This window comes from Sinocyclocheilus grahami, unplaced genomic scaffold (genome assembly GCF_001515645.1).
Source record: "Sinocyclocheilus grahami isolate Dianchi unplaced genomic scaffold, SAMN03320097.WGS_v1.1 scaffold11.1, whole genome shotgun sequence".
NCBI classification, from domain to species: domain Eukaryota; kingdom Metazoa; phylum Chordata; class Actinopteri; order Cypriniformes; family Cyprinidae; genus Sinocyclocheilus; species Sinocyclocheilus grahami.
The window spans coordinates 2263228-2280414 of record NW_015505190.1 but is presented as its reverse complement, the minus strand read 5'-3'; the positions used below and the strand labels follow the sequence as shown (position 1 = coordinate 2280414).

Below are 17187 nucleotides of genomic sequence, written 5' to 3'. Positions count from 1 at the left end.
TATTAAAAAAAGTTATTTAAGTTTGTAAAACATACAGAAACATAAGTTTTGAAGCATTTAATTCATTTCCAACAAAAAAAGAAAATGTACAGCATTTTAAATGCTTCATGCATGAATCTGCTGCCTTTGATACACTGTTGATGCATTATCAACATTACTCATATGAAAGCATGCATGTCTGATAGAGGTTCTGTGGTTTAAAGGGGTCATATGACGTTGATAAAAAGAACATTATGTTGTGTTTTTGGAGCAATGCAATGTGTTTATGCGGTTTAAGGTTCAAAAAACACATTATTTTCCACATAATGTACATTATTGTTGCTCCTCTATGCCCTGCCTTTCTGAAACGCATCGATTTTTACAAAGCTCATCGTTCTGAAAAGCAAGGTGTGCTGTGATTGGCCAGCTATCCAGTGCATTGTGATTGGCTGAATACCTCAAGCGTGTGATGGAAATGTTACGCCCAATACTGTGTATTGCCGTGTCCCGGTGCGTTGAGTATCGCGCCGCGTAAACATAAAACCATGTCTGCATTTGTGATCGGAGAAATGACAAACAACAAGCGCTACTCTACATTGCTCAAAACTCGTGTTTGAATCGTCAGTGGCAAATTCTTTAAATATAAAAAACTTTCTTACAGGCTGTGAGTCAGAAGCGCCAGACTGTCCTTGCAAAGTTGGAACTGCCCCACTTTATAGAAACAGCCTTTGTGCACAGACGCATTGTAGGCTACTCTGCAGGTTCAGGAAACAGTCCTCCATAAAATGCGCTGCACACATCTGAATATTTGGGTTGAACTGTTCTGGTCTGCTTCCATTTATTTCTCAGTTGACTCTTTTCTGTTGGAAGCTCCTCCTAATTTCCTCTGAATAAACTTCCCGACTTACGTTAACCTGTCTGTTTGCCTCTTTGTCCCGGATGTGACAATAACACTTCTGGAATTAAATATGACCTGGAATCTTGCTTATCATAAAGATTAATAATGCACAATACACTACCCCTGGGCAACATAAATTCAAAAATCATGCTATTTTACTATACACCGAATTTTACTGTGATACGCATTATCATTTAAGATGTTAATTCCCTATTCATTTTGACCATTTTTAACAGATGTCATTAATCTGAAGTCATCCCTCATATCATTGAAGTGAAAAAGTGTCACATAAAAACTTTTATTAGCAGCAGTAAGAACTTGGGGAAAAGAAAGAAAGAAAGAAAATGAACTCCGATAAATTGACAGAGTCATTTAAACCATCAGGACTGCACAATTTGTGTTCAAATACACATGAAAAAAAAAGAAATTGTCAAAAGTTAAATGTACTTAAGACTACGATATATATATAAAAATATATATATAAAAAAGGAAATATAGAGTCCTAAATTGTGTATTAAGACCTCAGCAAAGTTCAAACAAAAATGACAGTGTGCTTGTTTAGGAAAAAGTTACTTTGTTTGCTTAAAGATTGTCCATGAATTAAACACCAGCCTCAAATGAGAAAAAAATTAATACTGAGTTTGTTTTGCATGCGATGCACATGCCATTGCTGGTAAAAGAGCCACAGAAATATCTTGTTCTACGACATTGAAACTTCTTCAAACAGGGCTCAAAATAGAAGGTGCTGAAAGTTGCAAAACAGGCCTACATGAACCAGGAACACATATATTAAAAAAAGTTATTTAAGTTTGTAAAACATACAGAAACATAAGTTTTGAAGCATTTAATTCATTTCCAACAAAAAAAGAAAATGTACAGCATTTTAAATGCTTCATGCATGAATCTGCTGCCTTTGATACACTGTTGATGCATTATCAACATTACTCATATGAAAGCATGCATGTCTGATAGAGGTTCTGTGGTTTAAAGGGGTCATATGACGTTGATAAAAAGAACATTATGTTGTGTATTTGGAGCAATGCAATGTGTTTATGCGGTTTAAGGTTCAAAAAACACATTATTTTCCACATAATGTACATTATTGTTGCTCCTCTATGCCCTGCCTTTCTGAAACGCATCGATTTTTACAAAGCTCATCGTTCTGAAAAGCAAGGTGTGCTGTGATTGGCCAGCTATCCAGTGCATTGTGATTGGCTGAATACCTCAAGCGTGTGATGGAAATGTTACGCCCAATACTGTGTATTGCCGTGTCCCGGTGCGTTGAGTATCGCGCCGCGTAAACATAAAACCATGTCTGCATTTGTGATCGGAGAAATGACAAACAACAAGCGCTACTCTACATTGCTCAAAACTCGTGTTTGAATCGTCAGTGGCAAATTCTTTAAATATAAAAAACTTTCTTACAGGCTGTGAGTCAGAAGCGCCAGACTGTCCTTGCAAAGTTGGAACTGCCCCACTTTATAGAAACAGCCTTTGTGCACAGACGCATTGTAGGCTACTCTGCAGGTTCAGGAAACAGTCCTCCATAAAATGCGCTGCACACATCTGAATATTTGGGTTGAACTGTTCTGGAACAGTGTTGTAAATACAACTTAACCACTGATTTCTAGTCGTGTCCTCTTTTGGAAGGCCAAACAAAGTAGTTTCGCTTTCACAACAAAACACACAGCGTCTCTACGATGTGTCGGCAGCGGCCACAACAATACTACAGCGAGAATAAAAGTTACGCCTTCTTTCTTTGCATGAACATTTGGGCGGTGTTATGCAAATCTTCCCACACGGAGACGTAGACATGTGGGGGCGTGTTTAAACGAGGCGTTTTAGGTAGGCGTGGATGAGTCTTTTATAAAGAATATCTCTCTGGGTTTGAGACTTTAGTCTTTGCAACTTTAGGGATCTTATCTATGCACAAACAGCTTGTAACACTCCAAAGAGAAAGGAAAATTTGAAATTGCATCATATGACCCCTTTAATGTAAAACATTTTATTTGACATTTTTAGTAATGTCAAGCAACATGTTCATTTATGCATGTTATTGCCATACTTGCAATGATGTGCACATTACCAAAAAAAAACAACAAAAAAAGATCTGCTTCCAGTAAAATACTTCCTGCTAAACAACATTCATGTGGAAATGTGCATGTTTGGAATAGCTTTGTGTTTTCTTTGGAAATAGCATACAGACAAAATGTAGATATTATTTCAAAAAAGAAAAAGATGTAGATAAGTTAGAATGTACAGGAAATATTACTCATATGAAAGCATGCATGTCTGATAGAGGTTCTGTGGTTTTCCGCCGCAGCCTCTTGCTTCATTGCTTTAACATGGTCAGCATATATTTAAAAATTCACATAAACACACACATACAAGAAATACTCTATTGACTTCTGTTGCAAGTGTATTAACATTTTTGTTTTGTTTTATACATTTACACACTATTTTCTGTGGTAATCGACAGCGTGTCACTGAATTAATAATACAATTTCTCATATTTAATTGAGAAAATTTTTGTTTTCTTATAAAGTAGTTCTGGCTAGATTTTTAGCCTCAGTTCTCAGATGTTCTCTTAACCACACCCTAAATCCACACCTACAACTTCTTCATAAACAACTACCACATAATTTTGAGACATGCAGAGATACCGATATTATAACCACCTGTGCACAGATAAGGTGAGTTTGTCTTATTATTAATGCAAAAATAGAAAAGTTGACTGCTTATTTATGTATTGATCACATATAAAATAAGCAATCCTGAAGAATTACAATTCCATAGCAAAGCGTTACATAGGCTATTATTGGTGTAGGAAAACACATATTTACCAATAGATATTTACTTATAATGCTGTTTTATGGTACATAATGTATGGATTAGTATATTTATTTATGTGTTTGTTTGTTTGTTTGTTTGAAAATATAAATAGTGTAAAACAGTGTAGATGCTCATGAGGTTCCAGTCTTATGAGAATAAATAAAAGTTTTATTCTATATGGGGCTGGTCTACACTTTATCTCGGTAACACTCTTACAGCTAAATTTTGCTCGCAAAATAAATAACAAAATTTACCTTTGCATTTGTACGATACTGTATATACTCCACTAGATGTCAGCGCATTATTAAAAAGAATACTCCGTGCACCTTTAAATGCAACTTATAAGCACTGTGAGAAGTCTCAATATATGAATTATATTGACTTAATTTAAAGGAAAAAGATAACGTGTTTACTTATATAATAATAACGTCATATGACAATAATATGATAATTTATATGATAATTAGGCTACTTTATATATTTTGTACTGAATGGTTTGTAAACTAGGCCTACACGTTTAAATTACACATATGTGTAGACAGCGACATCTAGTGTAAACAGCTGCATTATTCTAATAACTGATCAGAACACAGTAAAAGACTGAATTTGTAAATAAACAGTGTTGGACATTCCAGATTATAAAACACTGAATTCTGTCAGCAATGTAAGGCGGCAGTAACGTATAGAGACCTCGGCTTGTAACTATACTCGATTACTATTTAGAAAATTATAACGCATTAAATTACTCTGTTGCTAAAAAAAAGTAATCAAATTACAGTAACGCTGTTACTAAGTAATGCGTTACTGCCCAACACTGTAAATAAAGGCACTACTACTGCAGAACTAATGTACAAACGTTTCACTAGAAGTTTCACTGGCTGTAAAAACCCTTGAATGCTTCTCGACATTTACCCAGTTGCTTTGCTTTTTCAGAGTCATCATGTCAGATGAAGTCAATGTCTTTATGGACCCTTTCCTCAAAATCTACATAAATCCTGATCATATAGAAGTAGCCGATAACCTCACTGAATCCTTTCACGAGGACATTGTGTTGAAAGCGCAACAGAGAGACACAGAATTGTTGGAGTCCCTGGGAATTGTCCAGTCAAAACTCATTAAAACTATGGAGAAACAACCAGAGAAACCAAAACAAAGTAGTTCATTACTGGACATTGTTGAATCAAAACTTAATGATGTGAAGGAAAGAGAGAGGCTGAGAGAAAAAAAGCAGAGTGATAAAAAAAAGCCAGCAGAGAATAAAGTGATACATATAACAAATGAAACAACTGTAGATCAGTCAGAAAAAGCTGAAACGTGTCATTTTGACATGGTACAGATGGCAAAATGTCTTGAGGAGCAAAATGAGCAAACTGCGGCTGAGAAACCATGTGAAGTGACCACAGAACAACAACACGTGAGAGAGAAAAAGCAGAGTGATAAAGAAAAGCAAGCAGAGAAAGAAGTGATACATATAACAAATGAAACAACTGTAGATCAGTCAGAAAAAGCTGAAACGTGTCATTTTGACATGGTACAGATGGCAAAATGTCTTGAGGAGCAAAATGAGCAAACCGCGGCTGAGGAACCATGTGAAGTGACCACAGAACAACAACACGTGAAGGCTGTTGATAAAGAGGAGCAAAGAGAGCCAAAAATTTCAGTTCTGATGACAAATGAGGAAGCAAAGGAAATGATTGAGTGTGGAAAAACTACAGACATTCACAAAACAAAACAACCTGACAGTGTCGAAACAGACCATTTTCAAGAGCCACAAACTGCTGTAATGGAAAAAGATTTTTTGACAGAAAAACCTAATAAGACTAATCTCAGTGAACCATCAAATAAAGCCACTACTAAAGAGGAAAATGAGGAGGTTATGGAGATACAGAAGCAAGAATTGCTCAGTGGAGCTGTGTGTCCAGATGCCAAGAAGTCACAAGATGACACAGATAATGTGTTTCTGTGTAAAGCAAAAGAGAGCATGCATTTAAAATCAGAAAGCACTGAGAATAGGGAAAGTATAAACACAACACCTAAAAAGCAAGAAGAAGAGCATGTATATGAAGTACCTGATGTTATACTCACTAGTTCTGCTGAATACGTTTATGAAACAGAAAGTGTTAAAGAACAACTGAAGAAACTGGACAACGTCACACTTCACATTGCTGTTACAGGATCAACTGGAGCAGGAAAATCCAGCTTTATCAATGCAATACGAGGTCTGAAACCTGACGACATCAATGCAGCTCCCACAGGAGTGACTGAGACGACAATGACATCAACAGAGTACGCACATCCTACAATGCCCAATGTAAAATTATGGGATCTGCCAGGGACTGGAAGTCCCAAATTTAAAGCCAAAAAGTATCTAAAGGAGGTGAAACTTGACACCTTTGACTTCTTCATCATCATCTCCTCAGAGAGATTCAAAGAAAACGACGTCATGCTGGCTAAAGCAATTAAAGAGAAGAAGAAGTTGTTCTACTTTCTCCGCTCAAAGATTGACAATGACATTCAAGCGGAATCTCAAAGGAAAGACTTTGATGAGCAGAAAATTCTCTCACATATTCGTGAGGACTGCCATAGAAACCTTAAGGATATTGATAACCCAAAACCAAAAATTTTCCTGATTTCCTCATTTGAATTGCACAAATATGATTTTCAAACCCTCGTCGACACACTGGAGAAGCAGCTACCTGCTCACAAGAGAGATGCTTTGATTTTGTCCTTGCCAATATACTCCTCCAAGATTCTGGACGAGAAAATCAAACTGTTTATGAAGCAAACCTGGTCGGCAGCCGTCGCCTCTGGGTCCATTGCTGTGGCTCCAGTGCCTGGTCTTTCCATGGCTTGTGATGCTGCCATTTTGCTGGCTTTCTTCACCAAGTGTTACTATGCGTTCTGTCTGGATGATGACTCAATAGATAAGCTTTCGGTGAGAGTCAACAATCCATCCCTCAAATCTGTAAGAAAGTCACCTCTAGTGATCGCTATTGGGAAAAAGAAACTCAGTAATAAGGAGCTATCAGCACTGACAAATAGGGAAGCAGCAGTTAAATTTGCGTGGAGCATGGTTCCTGTTGTAGGGAGTAAAAAAACTGCAGAAATGTCTTACTCCGCAACACTGACCCTTCTGCGAGCAGGAGTTCAAGATCTTGCTGATACAGCCAAAGAAGTGCTGAAAGTGGCAGGTCTGACTGATGTCTACTGAAATCACAGATTGAGATCAGTCAAGAGGTCATGCCATTGATCAATTTTGTGTAAGGTCACATTCACTCATAACATACTCAGAGTATGTTGCTGCCATTCAAGAAGCTGAGCTGCATGTATCTACTGACTGTTCTGAACATGTGTTTCTTTATTATCTTAATGTAATGTATAAATGTATGGCTTAAATTGCTTTTGTTCATTGATTTACTTCCTAAAACATGCCTATAAACATTTATATCATGGACTAAATGTGACCCTGGACCACAAAACCAGTCTTAAGTCGCTTGGGTATATTTGTAGCAATAGCCAGAAAAACATTGTATGGGTCAAAATTATCGATTTTTCTTTTATGCATTTTCTTAAGCATCTCTATAAGTGAAGAGTCACTGGGTTACTACTGCTGGAACCCAAAAATAAAAGTAAGTATAGACTATTATTTGTTGTCAGTTTTATTATTTAATTGCTTTATTTAAATAAGTATTCAGCATTTTTTAAATTACATGAATTGCTTTATGCAATAGCAAAAATGAACATCAAGCGAATGTTGTATGATTGTATTGTATGGAGAAAAAAAAAACACTACAAATATTTTTTCTAAGTTGTAGGCTACATTTTTTTATTGGAGTTTTTGGAGCATTTGCTCTGTTCACAAAAGTTTTGATTTCCCCTAAATATAAAAAATTATAGCCTAGTTATATAGGCTATTAGTTATAATCGTATTCCTATATTAAGCATTTATGATTATTATTGTATGATTCATTGTCATATTCATGTAGTGTAGCTACAGTGCCTTGCAAACGTATTCATACCCCTTTAATTTTTTCACGTTATGTTGCTGCCTTATGTTAAACTGCTTTAAATTACTTTTTTTCCACATCAATCTACACTCCATACACCATACTGACAAAGCAAAAACAGAATTGTCACAACTTCGTAAATTTATTGAAAATAAAAAACTGAAATAAGTACATTGCATAAGTATTGCATAACTAAATATTTCGCTGAAGCACCTTTACAGTCTCATGTCTTTTTTTGTTTAATGCGACAAGCTTTGATCATCATCATTTGGCAATTATCTGCCATTCTTCTCCTCATCTCTTCACCTCTCAAGCTCTGTCAGGTTGGATGGGAGCAAATGCACATTATCAAGTTTCTCCAGAATTATTTGATTGGGTTCAAGCTCATGCTCTGGCTGGGCCACCCAAGGACATTCACAGAGTTGTCCATAAGCCACTCTTGCTGTGTGCTCAGGTTCATTGTTCTGTTGGAAGTTTCTGAGGTTCTGAATGCTCTGAACTGGGTTTTCATTAAGGCTATCTCAATATTTTGGTGCATTGCGCTTATCTTCTACTCTGACGAGTCCCTGGGTCCCTGCCACTGAAAAACAGCCCCACAGCATGAGGCTGCTACCAGCACACTTTACTTTTGGGATCCTCAGGTGATGAGCAGTGCCTGATTTCCTTCAAACATGATGCTTGGAATTGAGGTTCATCAGACCAGAGACTAACCAAGACCCTTTTCCATCAGTTGCTCAGTTTGGCCAGGAGGCCAGCTCTAGGAAGAGTCCTGGTTGTTTCAAACTTCTTCCATTTAGGGTAACAGAGACTACATGATTCTGTGACCCTTCAAGGAAGCAGATTTTTTTCTGAAATCTTCCCCAGATGTGTGGCTTGAACCTGTTTCTGAGCTCTACAGGCAGTTCTTTTGACCTCAGGGCTTGGTTTTTGCTCTGATATGCATTATCAGCTGTTAAACCTTTTATTAAGATGTGTGTGCCTTTCCAAATCATACCCATTCAATTGAATTTGCCACAGGTTAACTTCACTCAAAGTGTAGAAACATCTACAAGCAATATGAATGCTCCTGAGCTAAATTTCAACTGTCCCAGATAAGGGTATGAATACTTATGCAATGGAATCATTTATGTTTTTTTATTTTTAATAAATTTGCAAAGATGTTAAAAACCTGTTTTTTGCTTTACCATCATGGTGTATGGAGTCTAGATTGATGTGGGAAAAAAGTAATTTAAAGCAGTTTAGCTTAAGCCAGCAAATTAACAAAATGGGTGTGAATATTTTCGCAAGGCACTGTATATATTATCAAATTGTAGTCTACTTAACCGATATATAATTTAACTGCCAAATTTATATTTTGATACATTTCAGTTTTTTTTGTTGTTGTTAATAAAACTAAATATTTGTATTTATTAATCAATATATTTGATATGTTTCATTTTGCTGCTGATTATCTGTTTCCATAATGTTTGTTTGATGAATCTTGGTTAATTTTTACCCTGACAGGGCAATACAATGTTAAAAGCTCTCCACACAAAAGGTCAGTATAACACTGCAGATATTATCAAACCATAATATGTTATACCTTTTTCATTCTTTTTATCATGTACAAATTTTTGTTTTATTACTAAATTGTTATTTGATAAACTTTAAAAAACACAATCAACCAGAACTATTGCAGTCCTTGACACCTTAGGAAGAGCAAACACTATCAGCAAACGCCATTGAAAAATATGATGATTATTGTACCAAAAATGATTAGCAATCATGCTTCAAGAATAAGTTCATTTTGAAATACAATAAGGGTACATGAATAATCATGTACTAATGCCTAAATTAATACTTAATTCATCAAATACTAATGATTATTAAAGGTGTTAACTAATTACCTTTGACATCGTCAGCTTTATGATTGATCTTGTCTGTTTTGTGTTGTTCAATTTCTGTTTAAACCTGCTGGTGACTTATAAACAGCTAAATAAAAATAAAACCTCAAAATCCACAAATAACATTTGTAGAACAATCCTAAAGAAATGCCCAAACCGGAAACAGTTCACTGTCCATCCAGATGAGCTGGGCGGAAAGGCCTAAGCCGTCTCGAACCCTGCATAAAACGGGAGACCAGGGGGTGGCGACCAACCGAAACACCTCCTACGAGTGCATGTCCCGCCGATATGGCCGCCACGTACACCTTAAGAGTGGCAGGGGGAACCCCTTCAGAGAAACGACTTTGAAGAAACTCCAGTACTGAACCGATGGGGCAATGGACTGGATCCAAAATGCGCTGTCTACACCAAGAGGCAAAAAGTCTCCACTTGAAAGCATATAAGCGTCTCGTGGAGGGAGCCCTAGAATTTATAATAGTGTCGGTAATCTCAGCCGAGAGACCAGAACAAATTAGTGTACTCCACTCAGGGGCCACACCCATAACCTCCATAATTCCGGTTGAGGATGCCAAATCATGCCCCGAGCTTGTGTCAACAGATCGTGTCTGAGGGGAACCTCCCATGGAGGGCCGGCTAGCAGACTGACCAGGTCCGAGAACCACAACTGAGTGGGCCACCACTGGGCCACCAGCACCAGGTGCTCCACTCTGTCTGATCGTATTCTGAACAGAACTGCTGGGAGCAACCGGATTGGGGGAAAAGCATAAAGATTGGTCCTCGGCCATATGTGGGCCAGAGCATCCAGACCTAGAGGCGACGGGGGAGACAGGGAAAACCAAAGCGGGCAGTGCGTAGTCATGCTTGAAGCAAACAAGTCCACTTTCGCTTCAGTCCGGCCGAACCTCTGCCATATAAGATCCACCACCTGGGGGTGCAATCTCCACTCCCCATCCTGCAGACTCTGTCTCGAGAGCAGGTCCGCTCCTGAGTTCAGGCGACCTGCTTAATCTAGCTTGCACTCACTGTTGTAAACAGAAGCAGTTCCGGGGGAATGACGTATGAGGTCGGCTTTGCGCATGCGCCACTCAGAAGTGACACGTTGTTTTGTGTGTGTGCACTTAGGATGGGTTAAATGCAGAGTACTAATTCCTAGTATCACCATACTTGGCCACATGTCACATCACTTTAAACAGCTTGAAAGATCAAAGACAATTTTTTATATAACTCCGACTGGATTCATCTGAAAGAAGAAAGTCATATACTCCTAGGATGACTTGAGGGTGAGTAATTTATGGGCTAATTTTCATTTTTGGGTGAACTAACACTTTAATGACTTTACTTGAGAGGGCCGACAATAATTAACTCATTATTAACTACCCATTCACTAACATTAACTCATGGTTTGTTGATGCATTATTTTGAGATTACTTTTTTTGAGAGGGCCCAATCATAATTAACTCACAGTTAACTACCTACTAAACTCAGCTCATGATTTATTTTATACTTACTATATCAAATACACATGTATTAACACAGTGAGTATTCAGCCCGGTTAAGAGATGTGGTGTGGATTTTTCAAGTACAGTTTCATCATGGCCTGCGTCTGGATGGACAGTGAACTGTTTCCGGTTTGGGCATTTCTTTAGGATTGTTCAACAAATGTTCATTGTGGATTTTTTTATTTATTTATTTTAGTCATTTAGCAGACACTTTTATCCAATGCGACTTACAAATGAGGACAACAGAAGCAATCAATTGTAGTATTAAAACAACTAAAAGCTAAAACTTTATAAATACTACTTATACACATTTAAAAAAATTAAGAAATTAAATAAAAATGACAAATGCATATATGCATTATATATCGTCTTACTGCTTTTAAAACAAAACAAAAACGTCAAGGGAAGCATTGGACTACATGGTCATTATTCTCCACCTTTTCCACTACACGTTTGATGGTGTCTTGTCTTTTACTTCATGACAGGAGATATGCTGTCATTGTTCATAGTTATTCGTTGCATTCCATGAAGCAGTTTTTAACTTCACGCAGAGAAAGCTGTAGCACATACTCAGTGAAAAAATGTATTGTACTTTGGGCTACTTTATACTCTTCATTACTGTTAACCTTTTCCAGAACACCTGTTTTATGGTGTCTTTGTTTTGTTGCATTTTACTATATCTAAATGGTCTAAAGACAGAGCATATGCTGTCGTTGTTTGTAGTCATTAGTTCTTGGAATGCAAGCAGTTTTTAACTTCACACAGAGAAAGCTTATTTCTGTAGCACATACTTGGTGAAAAAATTAATTGTACTGTTAAAAATAATACAGAGATTTGATGTCTTATGCTTTTAAGACAAAAACGTCTAGAGAAGCTTTGGACTACTTTATACTCATCATTATCGTTCACTTTTACCACAACACCTGTTTGATGGTGTCTTGTCTTTTACTTAATGTTTGTTTTATTGAATTTTACTCTCTCTGAATTGTCTAATGACAGGATATGCTGTCATTGTTCGTAGTCATTCATTCATGGAATTTAAGCAATTTTTTTTATCTTAACACAAAGTTTCTGTAGCACATACTGTGAAAATGTATTGTACTTTTAAAAATACAGTGAATTGATTCAAGAAATGTTTTTGCTTGTCTTGCTACTTTTTTTAAACTATTGTATTAATGTTGTAGCTAAGACTAGTAGATGTACAAAATACATGCATTTATGAAAGCCAGCTTACAGTATTCTAAAACTAGAACTAACCAGGTTAGTTTTATTTATTGAGAAACCACTGCATATATGAATGAAAGACATTAAAATCGCGTTTGTTTAACAAACATAAATTATGTAGCGTTAACATATAAAAATCATGTTGAGTAAATCTAACTTTAATATGTGCAACCGATGTACATATTTTTTTATGTTAATCCAACAGGTTTTTTTTTTTCAGTGTACAACAAAATTTCAACACTTAACATTTTAATGAAAAAAAAGAAAAAAGCTAAAAACAATTCCAAGGTATAAGAGTATAATAATGATTCTAACATAACACTAGGCCAAACACCAAAAAAACAACTACATATATATGTATTGTGACGAGTCGGCTGCCTCCCCCTAATTATCAGCATCACCCCTTCCCTTAATCGCCGCCCATTCGCCAGGCTCCCGACAGGATTGGGTGCGTGAGCGAGGAGGGGCGGAGGGGCGCTCAAGGCTGGCGGCGTGTGATGGGGCACACCTGCCGAATGGAGGCTCATCACCGCCGCTGTTTAAATGCCGAAATGCCGACGCCTCGGGAGACCGGTCTCTTCCCCATGCATGCACGGTGGTGGCGGCCTCGTGGGTTCAGGAGGGGTGCGTAGAGGGACTCCCTTGCCGCCAGAGTCGTGAGCTGCTGGACCCGTTACACGGCCGTCGGGCTAGGATGCCGGGCCATCTAGTCCCTTCAAGCGCCGTGGGCAGAGAGAAGGACGAAGCCGCTGATAGAAGCCACCGCCCTTCGCGCCCCGGACCGGAGAGGGGAGCGCGTGCGGCCGCCGGACTACGCCCCTTACCTGGACCCTTCCTTCCTAACCACTGCCCTTCCCTTCACGAACCCCGCAGCACGACAAGGACACCAGATCCCCTGTTTATTTTGGACACTTGATTCCCTTTTTTCTGGACACTTTGTTTATTTTCTGTTAATAAACGGTGTCTGTCGTTTGCTCCTCCCGCGACAACACACCCATTAACGTAAACTACGCTAGAGCGCGTACACACCTCACGCACCGGAAGTCGTGCGCGTGCTCAAAGCAGTTGGACATAGTGGTGAATTACAGGTAAAAAATTATATAAATACTGTTCGGTTTCTGGCACAAACCGATCGTTTTGTGTCTTAGGACATCAATGTGTCGTCAGGAGCCGCAGGGTTTAATTTGAATTTGTCTGTGCATGTTTTTTTACACTCATAGACTTTGTTACCATTGCCATGCATTATAAGACTGATGGACTCCAACGGTTGGACTTAAAAATCATCAAATGTGTTCTACTGAAGAAACAGTCACCTACATCTTGGATGCCCTGGGGGTAAGCAGATAAACATCACATTTTCATTTTTGGGTGAAACTTTAATATGTGCAACCGATTTACATATTTTTTTATGTTAATCCAACAGGTTTTTTTTTTTCAGTGTACAACAAAATTTCAAAACTTAACATTTTAATGAAAAAAAAAAAAAAAGCTAAAAACAATTCAAAATATTAAAGAAGACAAGGTATAAGAGTATAATAATGATTCTAACATAACACTAGGCCAAACACCAAAAAAACAACTACATATATATGTATTGTGACGAGTCGGCTGCCTCCCCCTAATTATCAGCATCACCCCTTCCCTTAATCGCCGCCCATTCGCCAGGCTCCCGACAGGATTGGGTGCGTGAGCGAGGAGGGGCGCTGAAATAGCCAAGGCTGGCGGCGTGTGATGGGGCACACCTGCCGAATGGAGGCTCATCACCGCCGCTGTTTAAATGCCGAGCGCGCCTCGCCTCGGGAGACCGGTCTCTTCCCCATGCATGCACGGTGGTGGCGGCCTCGTGGGTTCAGGAGGGGTGCGTAGAGGGACTCCCTTGCCGCCAGAGTCGTGAGCTGCTGGACCCGTTACACGGCCGTCGGGCTAGGATGCCGGGCCATCTAGTCCCTTCGCACGCCATGGGCAACAAGAAGGATGCAGCCGCTGGAAGAACCCGCCGCCCCTCGCGCCCCGGACTGGAGAGGGGAGCGCGTGTGGCCGCCGGACTCCGCCCCTTACCTGGACCCTTCCTTCCTGACCACTGCCCTTCCCTGCACGAACCCCGCAGCACGACGAGGACACCAGATCCCCTGTTTTATTTTGGACACTTGATTCCCCTTTTTCCTGGACACTGTTTAAATTGTTAATAAAACCCTCTCCGAGGCCTGACGCCACACTGTGTCTGTCGTTTGGTCGTCCCGCCACAGTATGTACAACCATAGGAAAGAGGAGAAATAAAAAGCGATACTTATCCTTTGCCGGTGTCCCTGCCCGGTAGAGTCGATGGTCTTTATACTCTTCGGTCTTCACACGAGGAGGCCGTCACGCGATGGCTGCCGTGGTAAACTAAGCTTTTTTTTATGCCCATTTAACAAAATACTAAATTTAGCTGGACACACTTTTGTTTTTTTTCCACAACAAATGGCCAAGCAAGCGCAGACACTGACAAGATACGCGACACGGAATGAGACCAAACGCATATTTTTGGATTTTGAGGTTTAATTTTTATTTAGCTGTTTATAAGTCACAGCAGGGTGAGTTTAGGGAAAGAGAACAACACAAAACAAGATCAGTTATTAGTGTATTTAGTATTTTCTACACTTGATGAGGATCAACTAATCTTTTTCTACCCAGTAATATTTATGGCAAAGCTGAAGATGTAGAAAGCTCAACATTTTTAACGACAGTTAAAAAATTATAGTATTAAATTCTTTTAATTTATTTCAAAGTCAGAGTATTTCTTATTCTTTTTTAAAGAGGCTGTTTGATTTAGTTTACCCGTAAATGTTAATTATAATGCATTAACTATCAAACATGTACTAACATGTAATTAAGCCTGCCGTTATTCATGCGTGAATCCATATTACTCCAGTTGTAGTTAAGGATAGCTCTTCATTAATTCATGATTGGTTAACACCTTTATTAATCATTAGTATTTGATGAATTAAGTATTAATTTAGGCATTAGTACATGACTATTCATGTACCCTTATTGTAAAGTGTTACAAATACTTCTATATATCTATAACTTTTACAGTTTAAAACATGGAAAGTCAAGACCCTGCTGTTGTTGAGGCAGTACAGGCATCAGGCGAGTCCACCCTGGAAAAGGCCACAGCAAAAGCTAAAGAAACATTTGACCAGTTAAGGAATGTCTCACTTAACATTGCTGTGACTGGAAAGACAGGATCTGGGAAATCCTCCTTTATAAATGCACTTAGAGGTCTAAATGATGAAGATGATGGAGCAGCATCTACTGGAGTCACAGAAACTACAATGGAGCCCACCATGTATGAGCATCCTGCAGTGCCAAATGTGAAAATCTGGGACCTAGTCAAGTCAAGTCAAGTCTGTGTATCTTGTTTGGATTATGTTTGGATTTTGGATTTCACCTTGTCTGTAAATAAACTGCACTTGGGTTCTTCACTACGCTCGCCTTCAGTGGATTGAATCATTACAGAATACACGACCACAATAATGAACCCAGCAGTTTCACGTCTCCTCTGCCTTCGTCAAGTTGACAGGCCTATTGAGGATTATGTTCAGAACTTTTGTGGACTCTGCAACCAATTGGACTTTAATGAGGTGGCGTTAAAGGACATTTTTTGTCATGGATTAAACGAGCCCATTCGCTCCCAGCTTCCTGGGGGAAAGGTTCACTGGTCCCTTGCCGAGTATATAGACTTTGCTCTGGGGTTGAGTGGATCTGCTTTCACTGTGGGTGTCATGGAGGAGGAACATGACACTTCCTCAAAGCCTGTTCACGTCATGCCTGCCAAACCAAGGTCTGCTCACATCATGTCTGCCAAGCCACAGCCTGCTCACGTCACGTCTGCCAAGCCACAGCCTGCTCAAGTCACGCCTGCCAAGTCACAGCCTGCACACGTCATGTCTGCTACGCCAAAGCCTGCTCACGTCATGCCTGCTACTCCAGGACCTGCTCACATCATGCCAGTTAAGTTAAAGTTTTCTCATGTCATATCTACCATGTCAAAGCCTGATCACATCATGTCTGCCAAGCCAGAGTCTGCTAACGTCATGCCTGCTACCCCAGGGCCTGCTCACGTCACGCCGGTCACTCAGGAGATTCTTCACAATATGGCCGCCATTGAAGAGCTTCATCGCAAGGTGGCCGCCGCACAAGAGTCTCTTCGCAAAATGGCCTCCCTTCTAGAGTCTCGTCACGTCTCAGCTGGTCTTCCAGAGTCTCGTCATGACATGGCAGCCATTTCAGAGACTGCTCACATCACGCCTGAGTCCCCGGCCAAGATGGCCGCCACGCCTGAGTCCCCGGCCAAGACGGCCGCCATGCCTGAGTCCCCGGCCAAGACGGCCGCCACGCCTGAGTCCCCAGCCAAGATGGCCGCCACGCCTGAGTCGGACGCGGAGCTTGGGCCAAGACTGAACAGACTGATAGCTAGTGTGATGGACTTACCACTGATGTCGGTGAGAGCTGCAGGCATCCCGGTGACGTCAGCGCTCTCAAGCCCCGCCGTCTTAGAGGTCCTGCCATACTCTGCTGCCCTTCCTGTAATTGCAGTCGCCATTTTGAGCGTGTGGGCTGCACACTGCGCTCCAGAGGCCTCTTCTGTCCACGAGTCTGCTCCAGAGGCCTCTTCTATCCATGAATCTGCCTCAGAGGCCTCTCCTATCCATGAGTCTGAATGCATGAATCCGCTGCAGAACCTCGAGAGGAGGCGGCATCCGCTGCAGAACCTCCTGAGGTGGTGGCGTCCGTTCACGAACTCACAGACTGTCTTGTCACGGCCACGGAGGCCGTTCACGAACTCACTGTCTGCCCTGTCACGGCCACAGAGGCCGTTCACG

The 17187-nt window shown here is 39.9% G+C and overlaps 1 protein-coding gene and 1 pseudogene across 1 annotated transcript; both read left to right on the top strand.

The window, feature by feature from the left end:
* Positions 1-5246: 5246 nt before the first annotated feature.
* LOC107596268 (interferon-inducible GTPase 5-like) lies at positions 5247-6920 on the top strand. The gene has a single exon (XM_016286968.1). It carries the CDS (start codon positions 5247-5249, stop codon positions 6918-6920), a length of 1674 nt encoding a protein of 557 aa, XP_016142454.1.
* An 8485-nt stretch (positions 6921-15405) lies between these two features.
* Positions 15406-17187, top strand: part of LOC107596258 (interferon-inducible GTPase 5-like) — a 5075-nt pseudogene continuing 3293 nt past the window's right edge.

Excerpts from the sequence above, each read along its gene's own strand:
- LOC107596268 (XM_016286968.1), top strand. The coding sequence starts at position 5,247 with ATGGCAAAATGTCTTGAGGAGCAAAATGAGCAAACCGCGGCTGAGGAA.